Source organism: Suillus plorans (assembly GCF_016647745.1).
Source record: "Suillus plorans strain S12 chromosome Unknown HD556scaffold_78, whole genome shotgun sequence".
NCBI lineage: Eukaryota > Fungi > Basidiomycota > Agaricomycetes > Boletales > Suillaceae > Suillus > Suillus plorans.
Genome location: NW_024537462.1, coordinates 121,412 through 133,227, shown reverse-complemented (window position 1 = coordinate 133,227; position 11,816 = coordinate 121,412). Strand labels below are relative to the sequence as shown.

Genomic DNA, 11,816 nt, shown 5'->3' with positions numbered 1-11,816 from the left:
GACCCCATTTACTTTTTCTTCATACTGAGGAACCAGCCTGAGCAAGCCAGAATTACACGACAACGGAGTCCATCTCGTGCTGCTCGAACCTCAGGGGTGAAGTCCAACATACACAATCCTCGAATGTTGTACTGACTTCTACGCAGTCATCGTGGGCATGCGTATCCCAAATACTGAGGATGAGACGGGGCGCGAGAATAAACGGCACAGTATCATTGAAGAATTCTGAGATACTCATCGCCGGGGTCTAGGGAGTGTAAGTGTTTAGCTGATCCGTCTCTATAACCCTTTGAAATAATCATACCGGAATGTGAGCCCATAATATAACCAATAAGATTTGGTTTGTCAAATTCCTAGCGAGAATCGATGAATAATTTTTGAACCTACTGGATGAGGTGGGGACTTACAGGGCAAAGTACAGAATATGATACCGAACGATCATGATCATATATGAATTAGCCCTCATTTGAATCCCTCTTCGTTCCTTAAGGTGCCTCACGAGGATGGCAGCCGCGAGAACAACTAGTAAGATATCATAGCACACAATCGGAATGGAAGTATAGATCGCAGGCATAGGCCCAATATTGAAGGAAAGGGTGCAGTACTTGGCGTTCGGAGTTATGATTTCTTTCACTATGCAATGAGGCGGGGTCAGCTTGCAGTGAACTCGATTTCAGTAAAAATTTACCTGAAAACGCGCTATGTCGACTGTATAGATAGATGTCCGTCCCAATTGAGAGGGCGACGATAAGCAAGAACAATCCCACTAGAACATAAAGTAGGAGCTTGGATTGATCGCATATGGCATAAAGCCGCCAAATGAGAATGGCTGCGGACGTATGATTCAAATCCATAGTGAGATGCGATGTACACCATACCTTCCGCAAACCAGAAATACACTGAAAATCCCCATTCAATTAGAACGACAAGAGCGTAGCCTAATTCGCCATAATGATAAGTGAATGGGCATCAGGTTGAAAACAATATACTTGCAGCTATAAAAGAGGACAACAGCTGTTGAGACCTGGCTCTTAGACGAACTTGAGACTTACGGCTAGAATGTGTGTTAGCCCGAAACTCTTTAAATGGAAAGAATCAATACACTGACTGATTCAGGTATATACAACAGCCCTCCCCCTGGAACTAGTCAGGTGATGATAGCTCTTCTAGGCACAAGGTTACATACAGAAGCCGCAAAGCCTGATGCCAGTGTCAACATACATATGCACTGCGTCAAGAAGCTAGGACGACGTACAGTGCCAGGAAAAGACCGAAATATCGAACCTAGCGTAGCAAACAAGATAAAATAAAATAAACTTCCTTGACGGGGCGAAACCTACGATGAGATACAAGCATGACATCAATGACCATGGTCGTTTCTGGAGAATCAGTCAATCTCCGAGCTGATATGATTGTGCGAATGTGGGGTCAGACCGACCCAGACATATCTAACCTACGCCAATCATAAGAATCATAAGCATCGACTGACAGAAGAGAAAACCTCGATTACCTCCTTGTCCAACAAAAGAACTAGATGATATTTCGTTCAGCGGCAGCACAGGGTTCCAAAAGGTTACTGACGATACTCATAAGACATCAGAGCAATGACTGGCACTGCAACCTATGTTTCAACACGATGGTTCGCTTACACATCGATAGAACTGACGAACCAGATAGATAGTTATTCCAGCGGAGACCAGCAATGATTTCTTGTTCTGACATGAGACTGTAGATCAAAAGGGAGGCCTGAAGAGATTAGTGGGCTGCTAATTGTTGATGTTCGATATACGATACTTATAAGGCATAGAATTTTTTTGCGTCTTGAGGGCTGATTTCTCGGTCGTTGACCAGGAATAGACAAATGTCACTCCGAGATTCGTGACCGACGAGAGTGGCTGTTACATCTTGGCTGAGTCTTCATTATTCACATGTCATAGCCAACGTGTTCTCCTTGTTCTGTGGGCAGTAAGAGTGCCTTGATAGCCTAAAGAACGTGAAATGAGATTTCAATAAGGGTCGACATTCCTGTGCAGGCGTCTGCAATGTACAAGCGCTTAGATAGTTGACTCTCTTGATAGAACATGGTCGGGTACCCTTTCGGGGAGCGGAAATCAGACTGAGGACAACGGAAAGATCAGTAAGAGCCTCTTTAACATTAATTACGGAAAAATACCAGACAAGGGTTGTGGTCAGAATTATTTGTCCAGATATTCGATCAAGGTTCCAATTTACCGCCGAAAGCGCCGAAACAGGGTCATCAATGGACTAATGATGTCAGGCAGCGTGCAGCCTTAGCATACAAAAGGAACTTCATCAACATTGGTTGACCTGGAATGAGTCACGCATAATGCTCGTGTAGTTGAACGTACCTCATGAAAAGAACGTTGTCGGCAGTGAATTATGAATATCTGTGCTACATTTGTTCGAGGAGAAATATCTTGTAGTGTTGCGACTTTGTGTTTAGAATTAAGGCAGGCAGTCCTTACTACCTTGCATTGGCAGGAGAGTTTGAAGCTGTCGGAGGCGCAAGTTGCGAGTTTAAACTTAACTTGGCCAGCAAGAAGGTATGCAAGTACGGTAGACTCCCGTGAAATCGAACCTAAAAACCTTTAGTGCAATGGCGGAACAATAGGAGACAGGAAAAAACCAGACCGAGCCTGAATACGTGTGCGGAGACAGCTGTAAATCCTCTGTCATTGGAAGGTGGATGGAACGTAGAATGATATTAGGATTAGGTAAATACAAGGGTGAAGCCCGAAGAGAGAAAAATGTGAGGAGACAGATGAGATACACGTACGTATAAACCACTAGACAAGATACTCAAGAAAGGATGGACACAGATGGATCACGCTCATCATGCACGGACCAACCACAGGAGATCAACTCATGCAGCAACTTCACGTAAATAGACGCGGAAGGCATCCAACGATACCGGCCAAAAGCCCGAACCTCCGCCGCTGAACTCCCGCAGCAGCAGATGGGGTCACCCCTGCTAGTTCGACTACCCATAAGTACTTGATGTTGCAGTCCCATAGCGTTTAAGTTTCATTTCACGCACCCTATATTTTCAACATTGCTCGTGGTGTACACTCTCGCAAGACACCCCAGTGTGCCGGGTTAATGGGATGTCAGTGATCATCTCGTGTTGCTCGAACCTCGGCGGCGAAGTCAAACATAAACAATCCTCGAACGTTGTACTGACATGCAAGCAGTCGTCCTGGGCATGCGTGTCCCAAATGCTGATGATAAGACGGGGAGCGAGAATAAATGGCATCGTATCACTGAAGAGCTCTGAGAGACTCATCCCCGAGATCTACAAGTGTACATGTTAGCTGATATCTGTATCATCTTGGGAGTATCATACTGGAATGTGAGCCCATAATATCACCATTAAGATTTGGTTTATCAAATTCCTAAGCGAGATTTCAATTAGCACTTTCAGAAACCACTAGACACAGAGGAACCTACAGGACAAAGTACATGATATGATATCGGACAATCATTACCATATAGGTATTAGGCCTCATGTTGTATCCTCTTTGTTCCTTGAGGTGTCTTACGAGGGTGGCAGCCGCAAGAGCAACTAGGAGGACATCATAGCACACAATGGGGATGGACATATAGATCGCAGATATAGGCCCAATGTTGAAGGAAAAGGTGCAGTACTTGGCGTTCGGAGTAATCAATTCTTTGACTTTGTAACGAGACAACCTCAGCTTGCAGCCAATTTGATCTGGGCGAAAATTCACCTGAGAACGCGTGAGGTCGACTATACAGATAGATATCTGTGCCTATCAAAAGGGCGACGATAGGCAAGAACGACCCCACTGCAACATAAACATAAAGTAGGAGTTTCGATTGGTTGCATAGTGCGTAAAGACGCCAGATGAGAATGGCTACGGATGATGAATCGGTACACACGACGAGTTACTAACTGCATGACTTACCTTCCGCAAAGCAAAAATACACAGACGCACCCCATTCCAGTACAACAAGAACGTCGTAGCCTATTGCATGATGAGGAAATTACAGTTTATTTTGAAGACATGAATTATACTTGCAGCTGAATGAAAGAGGTCAACAACGTTGAGACCTGGCTGTGAAATAGACTTATTGTGACGTACGGCTTAAATACGGTTCAGCTTAGGATACTCTAAAGATGGAGAGCATCAATGCACTCACTGATTCGGCTATATAAAACATTCCTCCCCCTAGCGCTAGTCAGCGAAGGATGGTTCAAACGGCATAGTGTTACATACAGCAGCCCCAAGTTCTAGCGTCGGTGTTAGTGTACAATATGAAAGACACAAATCACCACAACGTACATTGAAAGGAAAAGACCAAGATATCGAACCTAGCATAGCAGGAATAGTACATAGACCAAAAAGTAGTGTGGGAGGGTGAACTCACAACAAGGTACAGGCATGACATTAGTGACCACGGTCTGTTCTGGAGATTCAGTCAACCTCCAGGCTGGTATCATTGCGCAAATAGTATGGGGTTGAATACTGACCCAGACATACTTAAGCTGCGCCGATAATAACCATGACATAAGTACCCAACCAGCAGCAAGAAAGTTCTTTATTACCTCCTTGTCAAAAAGAAGAACTGGAAGATACATCGTTCAGCAGTAGTGCAAAGGTTCATGAGGGCAACTAACGGTACTCGTAGAACATCACTGTGAAGAGCGCTACTGGAACGGATATTCAGCACGATGGTTTATTCACAAACTCGTTGAAGGGACTGACGAACCAGATATACTGTCGTTCCATCGGAGACCAACAATGTTGTCTTCAAGTTGTTCTGACATGACACTGTTTCGTATGAAGTGAGGAATTTGGTGAGTGATTGATGGATGTAGAAATGGCTGGAATGGCTGGAATGACCTACAACTTATCAAGTTTCCCGCCAGTGAGAATCGATAAAGTGTACAGGTATCAGCTAGCAGTTATCAGCCAATAAACGAAAGTGCTTGACATGCGGTGTCTAGTACAGGCATAGCAGTACAAGGGGCTCTGAGCCCATCTGACCGTAAGTACCGCCATATTTTGATGTTCGCTTCACGATAAAACTATATTAAGGTCAAATGAATATACAGGATGAGGAAACGCCGAGCGTGGCAGGTGATTATATCATGATGGTGCTTAGCGCTGGATGATGGCATCATGATCACATTCATTGTAGGTATTACAGAGAAGATGGGAAGCGGATGAAGTTGTTGAGAACTCCGTAAACTGTTCGCCGCAGTAACTAAGTTTGCTATCAACTGGACAATATCTGACTGCATCAGTGAGATTGGCGTATGCACGTTCACTGTCACCTAGATGAGGTGAACTTGCCTGGAGCGGTGCTGGGTGAAAATATAGTGTATTGGCACTTATGAGCTGGACTCAGAGTTAACTTCAGCTGGACTATAAGTCAGTGCGTATCGCTGTATATGGAAATGACATAACTTACAGCCTCCTGCCACTGAAAGTGAGAATCGACGAAGCGGTGGGTGAGTGGCTAGTATGCCATGAGCCGCGTCAGAAATAACTTACTAGTACCGAGCGCTCACGATTATGTAAACCTATTATAATTCTCCGCGGGGTGCAACCTACAGCAGTCTGGCCACTTCGGCTCTTTCTCTACTACCGCCGCGCGCTAATGGCACAGTAGTTGGTTAAAATCAGACTATGTCATGCTGATGGCCCATAAGTGATGGCGTAGTCCAGCCATTTAACGAGCTTAATTGATGGAAATGGATGTACAGGGTCTCTCCTTACACATACATCATCGAGGGTCTCCTTGGTCAAAGTTAGTGAATGATTGTTTGCTGAATAGTCATCTTATCTTGGTCCTCGTAGCTATTGGCAGAGTCGATGAAATGCTCCTCCACTAAACCTGTCTCTGTCAACCATCGAAGGGCTCGACGTATGGCAACTATGTAGTACATGGGATAGAATCCGCCGCCGGCTATCTCACGAATCCCGAAGCTACAGAGCGCTGCCAGTTCTATCCTGCCAAGACCGCTGACCAGTTCATGTACTCGAGGTTCAACATCAAAAATAGCAATCACTGGCGCAACCTGGGCAGGTATACCATCGCGCTTGAGTGATGGCACTCCCGTGCTGAGTCGGCTGTACAGTTGTAGCCCATATATGTACATAGACCTTTCGTCTGCCAATTGTATCAGCTCTTAGATGGATGGCGGCTAACAAACGATAAAAGTTGGTAACTGTAGCATTGACCGAGGCTCAAATGACCAATTAAACGCCGGGTCTCTACGGGTTTCAAAGTTGGTACATCTTGCAAGGTTATAATCCAGGCAAAAAGCATGAACTCATAGGTGATCGCCATACGTAATTTATTCATAAATACATATATTAGTGTGACCTCAAGTCACGCAGTCTCGACGCCTTCTGTCTCTATGCTAAACGTGGATTCAGGATGCTCGACGCAAGGACTCATCTCGTGCTGCTCAAAGTCCGGTGGCGAAGTCCAGCATACACAATCAGCGAACGTCGTGCTGACATGCACGCACTCGTCGTTGGCATGCGTATCCCAAATGCTGATGATGAGACGGGGCGCAAGAACAAAGGGCGCCGTACCATTGAAGAGCTCTGCCAGACTCATTGCTGGCGTCTGCGAATGTGTATACGTTAATCGATCTCTGCATAACTTGGAAGTTTCATACCGGAATATCAGCCCATAATATCACCAATAAGATTTGGTTTGTCAGGTTCCTAGCAAGATACGATTATTCCTTTTAAAACCCGATGGATGAAGCAGAACTTACAAGGCAAAGTACAAGATATGATAGCGGACAATCATTACCATGTAGGTATTAGGCCTCATTTTGATACTCCTCTGTTCCATAAAATGTTTCACGAGGGTGACGACTGCGAGGATAACGAGTAATATATCAAAGCACATGATGGGGATAGAAGTATAAATCGCAAGCATAGGTCCTATGTGGAAGGAAAGGGTGCAGTAATTGGCGTCCGGAGTTATTATCTCTTGCACTATGGAATGAGGTGGGGTCAGCTTGCAGCCAAAGCAATCAGGATACAAATTTACCAGAGAACACATCGCGTCGACTATACAAAAAGATGTCTGTCCCTATCGAAAGGGCAACGATAGGCACGAACAATCCCACTAGAACATGAAGTACGAGCTTGGATTGGTTGCATATGGCATAAAGACGCCAGATAAGAATGACTGCGGATGCGGGGTTGGTACGCGTAGCGAGATGCAAGAATGTATGTCTTACTTTCCGCAAAGCAAAAATACACTGAAAACCCCCATTCAATCAGAAGGATAAGATCGTAGCCTATACCAATTGTATGATGAGCAAGTGCACTTCAGGTTGAAAATAATATACGCACAGCTAGATAAGAGGACAACTGGGACTTAGTGAGCTGTGAAATGAACTGATGACATACGGCTGAAAGATGTATTAAGCTAAAGTTCTTGAACGATGGAAGGCATATATATGCTTACTGATTCAGGCATATACAACAGACCTCCCCCTAGCGCAAGTCAGTCAATAATGGCTCGAGTTGGCATGGGCTAGTGATACATACAGCAGGCGCACACGCTGGTGTGAAAACTTGTCAGCATGATGTGTACAGTGTTAGGGGACGACGTACATTGCAAGGAAAAGCCCGAAATATCGAACCTAGCAAAAAAAACATCGTACCTTTGATTGAACACTGGCAGGGCGAAACTCACAACAAGGTACAGGCATGACATAAACGACCATGGTCTTTTCTGGAGATTCAATTAATCTTTGGGTTAGTTTTATCGTTCAGATAAGGGGGTTTGACACTGACCCAAACATACTCAATCTATGTCGATAATCAGAACCATCAACACTCGACCGATAGAGCAAGAGTTCTTTATTACCTCCTTGCAGAACAGAAGAACTAGATGACCTTTCGCTCAGCGAGAGTACAAGGTTTACCAAGACTACTGACGGTACTCATACGATATCAGGGCAATAGCTGCTACTGCAATCGAAGTTCAGTACGATGATGCGACAGATCAGGCTAGAGAGCTGACAGACCAGACACATTGTTGTTCCAGCGGAGACCAACGGCAGCAGCCTCTCCTTGCGACATGACACTGTGCGATGGAATAGAGAATTCGAAAAGGGTTGCTGAAGTGGCTTATGATAAGGCACATAATTCCCTCCGGTGGCCTCGCGATTGTATCCGAGTCGTGGGGACTGAGGTGTTCGTCCCTCGTCTGGCGCACTAGGATTCGGAACTAGATGTAATAAAAGGTGTATACCAAGTTTACCTGCGCTTCCTGTCGATTTCAAGCTGATGTCCTCTATAGTGAGCTGTCAACGACTCAATAAACATCACACCCGAATTCAAGACTGATGACTCGGAGAGTACTGGTAGCTGTTATATTTTCGCTGGATTCTTCACTACTCGCACGGTATGGCAGTCGTCGTGGTGAACGCTTATAATAGCCTAGAGAATGTGAAGCCTTATCAGGTGTGCACCATCCAACATCGGTCTGTTAAGCACTTACTATTGATAGACATAACCACGCCGCCTTTCAGCCTGAGTGAGCACAAATTAGGTTGAGGACAACAGCAAGTTTTCATTTGATAGAGATGTTTAAATTCGGGTGCACACGATCACTAGTGCACTGCCCACGCTTGGTCCACGCCCATGATGACCACTACTAAATATGGTAAACTTAGATAATTGTCGGACTTTAAACTAAACCTTCTTGGGTGGGAGTATGCTCCCAACTTTGAACGTCCCTACAACGTTCATGGGAAAGGTAATGGGGCAAGTGCTGTCGTAGTGGTGCGTGATGCCATGCTAGTACTTAGTATGAGTAAGTAATCTTGAGGGGCCTTACAGTATTACTCATGGATGTTGATGACTACACGGACTTTGAAAAACAATTTCAAAATTACTGAAAACCTCATCGAGTTAGCAAGATGTGATGGACGTCCTACTGTTTGTGCGATCCCGGGTGTGGTAACTCTCATGCCAATCTATTGCAATATTTTCAAAGGGCCCTGACATGCCAGTTGCTGCACAAATACAGAAGGTAGGGTTGGAGAACACAATTTCTTGAAGGGTCAGCTATCTGTCGCACGTAGATGTCGAAACATAAAGAGGCACCGGGTCCGCTGTTAAGTTGTCGAGCGCTAGTATCAGGATCTCATCACAAATCAGTACCAGTATATGAGCCTGGATCTGTGAATTCGTGCAGGAGCGGTAGTATCAGACGACGGAGTCTCACATGGTAAGACTATGTCAGGGTGTGAGTGGTCCTAAAAAGGCAAAATGACCCGTCGGGGGTACCTTACAGGTTATTAAGGGGGGGCTTGATGGATTTCAAACAGTAACCGTTCCTAAAGTATGAAACTCTGCGTATGTCTATGTCCTTATCTATGATAGACTCGTTGGTGAAACGTATACTGTTTTATCATTGAGGCACGTACGGCATCATACTCCAAGGCCGATTTCTCCGGAATCAAACCTTGAAGTTTTCAAGAGGACTGGTATTACTTTACCCTCGACATGCTTCGCTACATATTAGATTGTATTGCGCTCATACAGTATTCGAATCTATCGCTATCGTGATGTTTGTATATTACTTTATGTAATATTGTCATGTTATCTTAACTAGCATCTTCTTCGTCTGCAGCGGAGCGACTTCTAGTCCTGCGCTCTGCCTAATCAAAATCTGATCGTGCTCATCCGAATGCGATCCCCCACTTTCCCGTAAGTAGTATCCCAAATTATGCGATGCAAGAACCCGTTTCAGATTCCATCTGAGTACTGGTATCCATCTCATACTGCTCGGGTACTCCCGGTGAAGTCCAACACCCACAATCCTCGAATGTCGTACTAACATATACACAGTTGCGATGGGCATGCGTATCCCAGATACTGATCGTGAGACGCGGCGCGAGAATATATGGCACGGTACTGTTGATGAGCTCTGAGATATTCATCAACGAGATCTGTGAATAAATAACATATGGCATGAGCAGATTTCTGTAGGGTGTTAGAAGTATCATACCGAAAGGTCAGCCCATAATACCACCAAAAATATTTGGTTCATCAAATTCCTATCAAAATTTGATTAGTTACTCTCAGAACACACTAGACAAAGGGAGATAGAACTTGCAGTACAAAGCACACGATATGAAGTCGAACGATAATAGATACAGATGAATTAGGCCTAGCGTTGATCTTCTTGCGTTCTTTGAGGTGTTTTGCAAGTCTTGCAGTCGCAAGAACAAGTAGGAGGACATCATAGCATACCATGGGGATAGACAAATAGGTCAGAGGCAAAGGCCCCGTTTTGAAAAAGAACGTGCAGTACTTGGCGTCTGTAGTTATTATTTCTTTTACTACAATGAGACAGGGATTAGATCACAGTTGACACCAATAAACATGCACCTACCTGAGAACATGCTAGGTCGACTATATAAAAAGATATCTGTTCCTATCGATACGGCGATGATGGGTAAGAGTAGTCCCAATAGGACCCGAAGTAGGAGTTTTGAACAGTTGTATAGCGCATAAAGACGCCAGACAAGAATGACTGTGGATGCAGATTCGGTACGCGCAATGTGCTGCGAAACAATGCATAACTTACCTTCTGCAACGCAACTATATAGGGAATAACCCCATTCCATGAAAACGACAAGATCGTGACCTATTTAGTGTTCATGATGAACAAAGACAGTTTAGGTTGAAGATGGTATACTCGCATCTACACATATGAGAAATCAACAACTGTTGAAACTGGGGTTTCAATCGAAATGAAGACGTACGGCTGAAATATAGGTCAACCAAAACTCTGTCGAGACAGAAAGCATTGCTAAACTCACTGATTCAGGCATAAACAGCAGTCCTCCCCCTAGAGCTAGTCAGCGAATAATGATACAGTTAACATAGTACTACACACAAAAACCCCAAAGCCTAGGGTCAACGTCAACATACAATGTACCGTTTGAAGAATACAACAACGTACAGCGCAAGGAAAAGTCCAAGATATCGAACCTAGTATAGAAGAAAATAAAAAATCATGAAGCGCCCTGGCGTCACGAAACTCACAACAAGGTAAAGATATATCATTGGTGACCAGGGTCGTCGTTTCTGGAGATCTAGTTAGCCTCCAGGCTAGTGTCATTGCGCAGATTTGGGGTTGGACACTGACCCAGACATATTTGACCTACACCGATAACGGCCGTAAGTATTTGACCGTCATGAAAGAAATACTTCATTACCTCTTTATCAAAGTGAAGAACTAGATAATCTTTCAGCAAAGTACAAGGATGTTGAAGGTTACTGACGGTATTCATAGGATATCAGGGTAATAGTTACCACTGGATTCAACATTTAGTATGATAGTTCTACCATAGATCATTTGAAAGGAGCTGACGAACCCGAAATATTGTTATTCCAGCGAAGGCCAGCGACAGCATCTTGGTCCGACATGACAATATCAAATAGTTGATGCCAGTGATCATCGAAGTACAACACTTATAAGGCCCAGAATTGTCCCACCTCGTGAAACTGTAGTGGGCGGTGTTCCACGGGGTATGAAAATTGCACGAGAGCACCGAATCGCAGTTTGCGCTCATTTCATGTCCGAATTTAGTACAATCCACTGTCAGCCAACCGGTGAACAGACATTCCGCCCGGATTCATGGACAAAGGGGCTGTAACGTCATGGCTAGAAGTTTCATTAGCCATCTTTTCCCTGGCAGCAAACGTTCTTCGGCGTATTTATAGCATAAATGATTTGGAATGAAGTCTTATCGGTGGCTTGCATTGGGTTGGCGCTTG

The 11,816-nt window shown here is 44.5% G+C and overlaps 4 protein-coding genes across 4 annotated transcripts; all 4 read right to left on the bottom strand.

Moving 5' to 3' along the window:
• Positions 1–12: 12 nt before the first annotated feature.
• Positions 13–1,925, bottom strand: HD556DRAFT_952139 (uncharacterized protein). Its single transcript, XM_041312109.1, has 13 exons — positions 1,795–1,925; positions 1,671–1,746; positions 1,582–1,614; positions 1,511–1,530; positions 1,341–1,379; positions 1,256–1,284; positions 1,187–1,200; positions 1,105–1,137; positions 879–938; positions 689–829; positions 408–633; positions 305–353; positions 13–247 (listed from the first exon to the last, which is right to left on the bottom strand). Exons 2-13 carry the CDS (start codon positions 1,720–1,722, stop codon positions 53–55), a joined length of 891 nt encoding a protein of 296 aa, XP_041154849.1. The 5' UTR covers positions 1,723–1,746; positions 1,795–1,925; the 3' UTR covers positions 13–52.
• Positions 1,926–2,931: 1,006 nt separating this feature from the next.
• Positions 2,932–3,837, bottom strand: HD556DRAFT_952080 (uncharacterized protein). Its single transcript, XM_041312108.1, has 5 exons — positions 3,750–3,837; positions 3,469–3,694; positions 3,365–3,413; positions 3,059–3,313; positions 2,932–3,001 (listed from the first exon to the last, which is right to left on the bottom strand). The coding sequence occupies exons 2-4, from the start codon at positions 3,618–3,620 to the stop codon at positions 3,068–3,070; spliced, it is 447 nt and encodes a 148-aa protein (XP_041154848.1). The 5' UTR covers positions 3,621–3,694; positions 3,750–3,837; the 3' UTR covers positions 2,932–3,001; positions 3,059–3,067.
• Positions 3,838–6,381: 2,544 nt separating this feature from the next.
• On the bottom strand, positions 6,382–8,102 carry HD556DRAFT_1448690 (uncharacterized protein; the record flags this gene model as incomplete). Its single annotated transcript, XM_041307471.1, has 15 exons — positions 6,382–6,624; positions 6,677–6,725; positions 6,779–7,004; positions 7,060–7,200; positions 7,253–7,312; positions 7,368–7,385; positions 7,425–7,443; positions 7,483–7,511; positions 7,566–7,579; positions 7,632–7,660; positions 7,714–7,752; positions 7,815–7,829; positions 7,888–7,907; positions 7,959–7,991; positions 8,048–8,102. The coding sequence occupies 15 exons, from the start codon at positions 8,100–8,102 to the stop codon at positions 6,382–6,384; spliced, it is 990 nt and encodes a 329-aa protein (XP_041154847.1).
• Positions 8,103–9,370: 1,268 nt separating this feature from the next.
• Positions 9,371–11,616, bottom strand: HD556DRAFT_951746 (uncharacterized protein). Its single transcript, XM_041312107.1, has 13 exons — positions 11,414–11,616; positions 11,321–11,353; positions 11,255–11,274; positions 11,185–11,199; positions 11,082–11,123; positions 10,999–11,027; positions 10,933–10,946; positions 10,852–10,884; positions 10,621–10,680; positions 10,426–10,566; positions 10,147–10,372; positions 10,039–10,087; positions 9,371–9,979 (listed from the first exon to the last, which is right to left on the bottom strand). Exons 1-13 carry the CDS (start codon positions 11,463–11,465, stop codon positions 9,755–9,757), a joined length of 939 nt encoding a protein of 312 aa, XP_041154846.1. The 5' UTR covers positions 11,466–11,616; the 3' UTR covers positions 9,371–9,754.
• Positions 11,617–11,816: the final 200 nt, after the last annotated feature.

Bases quoted from the DNA above. Each gene is read 5' to 3' on its own strand.
- HD556DRAFT_952139 (XM_041312109.1), bottom strand. From the start codon at position 1,722: ATGTCAGAACAAGAAATCATTGCTGGTCTCCGCTGGAATAACTATCTA. The intron at 939-1,104 runs GTGTATTGATTC...ATGGCGAATTAG, and splicing joins GTATATACCTGAATCAGTCA to GCTACGCTCTTGTCGTTCTA. The intron at 248-304 runs GTATGATTATTT...TACACTCCCTAG, and splicing joins TATTATGGGCTCACATTCCG to ACCCCGGCGATGAGTATCTC.
- HD556DRAFT_952080 (XM_041312108.1), bottom strand. From the start codon at position 3,620: ATGTCCATCCCCATTGTGTGCTATGATGTCCTCCTAGTTGCTCTTGCG. The intron at 3,414-3,468 runs GTAGGTTCCTCT...AATCTCGCTTAG, and splicing joins CATATCATGTACTTTGTCCT to GAATTTGATAAACCAAATCT. The intron at 3,314-3,364 runs GTATGATACTCC...GTACACTTGTAG, and splicing joins TATTATGGGCTCACATTCCA to ATCTCGGGGATGAGTCTCTC.
- HD556DRAFT_951746 (XM_041312107.1), bottom strand. From the start codon at position 11,465: ATGTCGGACCAAGATGCTGTCGCTGGCCTTCGCTGGAATAACAATATT. The intron at 10,681-10,851 runs GTTTAGCAATGC...AACACTAAATAG, and splicing joins GTTTATGCCTGAATCAGTGA to GTCACGATCTTGTCGTTTTC. The intron at 10,373-10,425 runs GTAGGTGCATGT...GTCTCATTGTAG, and splicing joins TCGACCTAGCATGTTCTCAG to TAAAAGAAATAATAACTACA.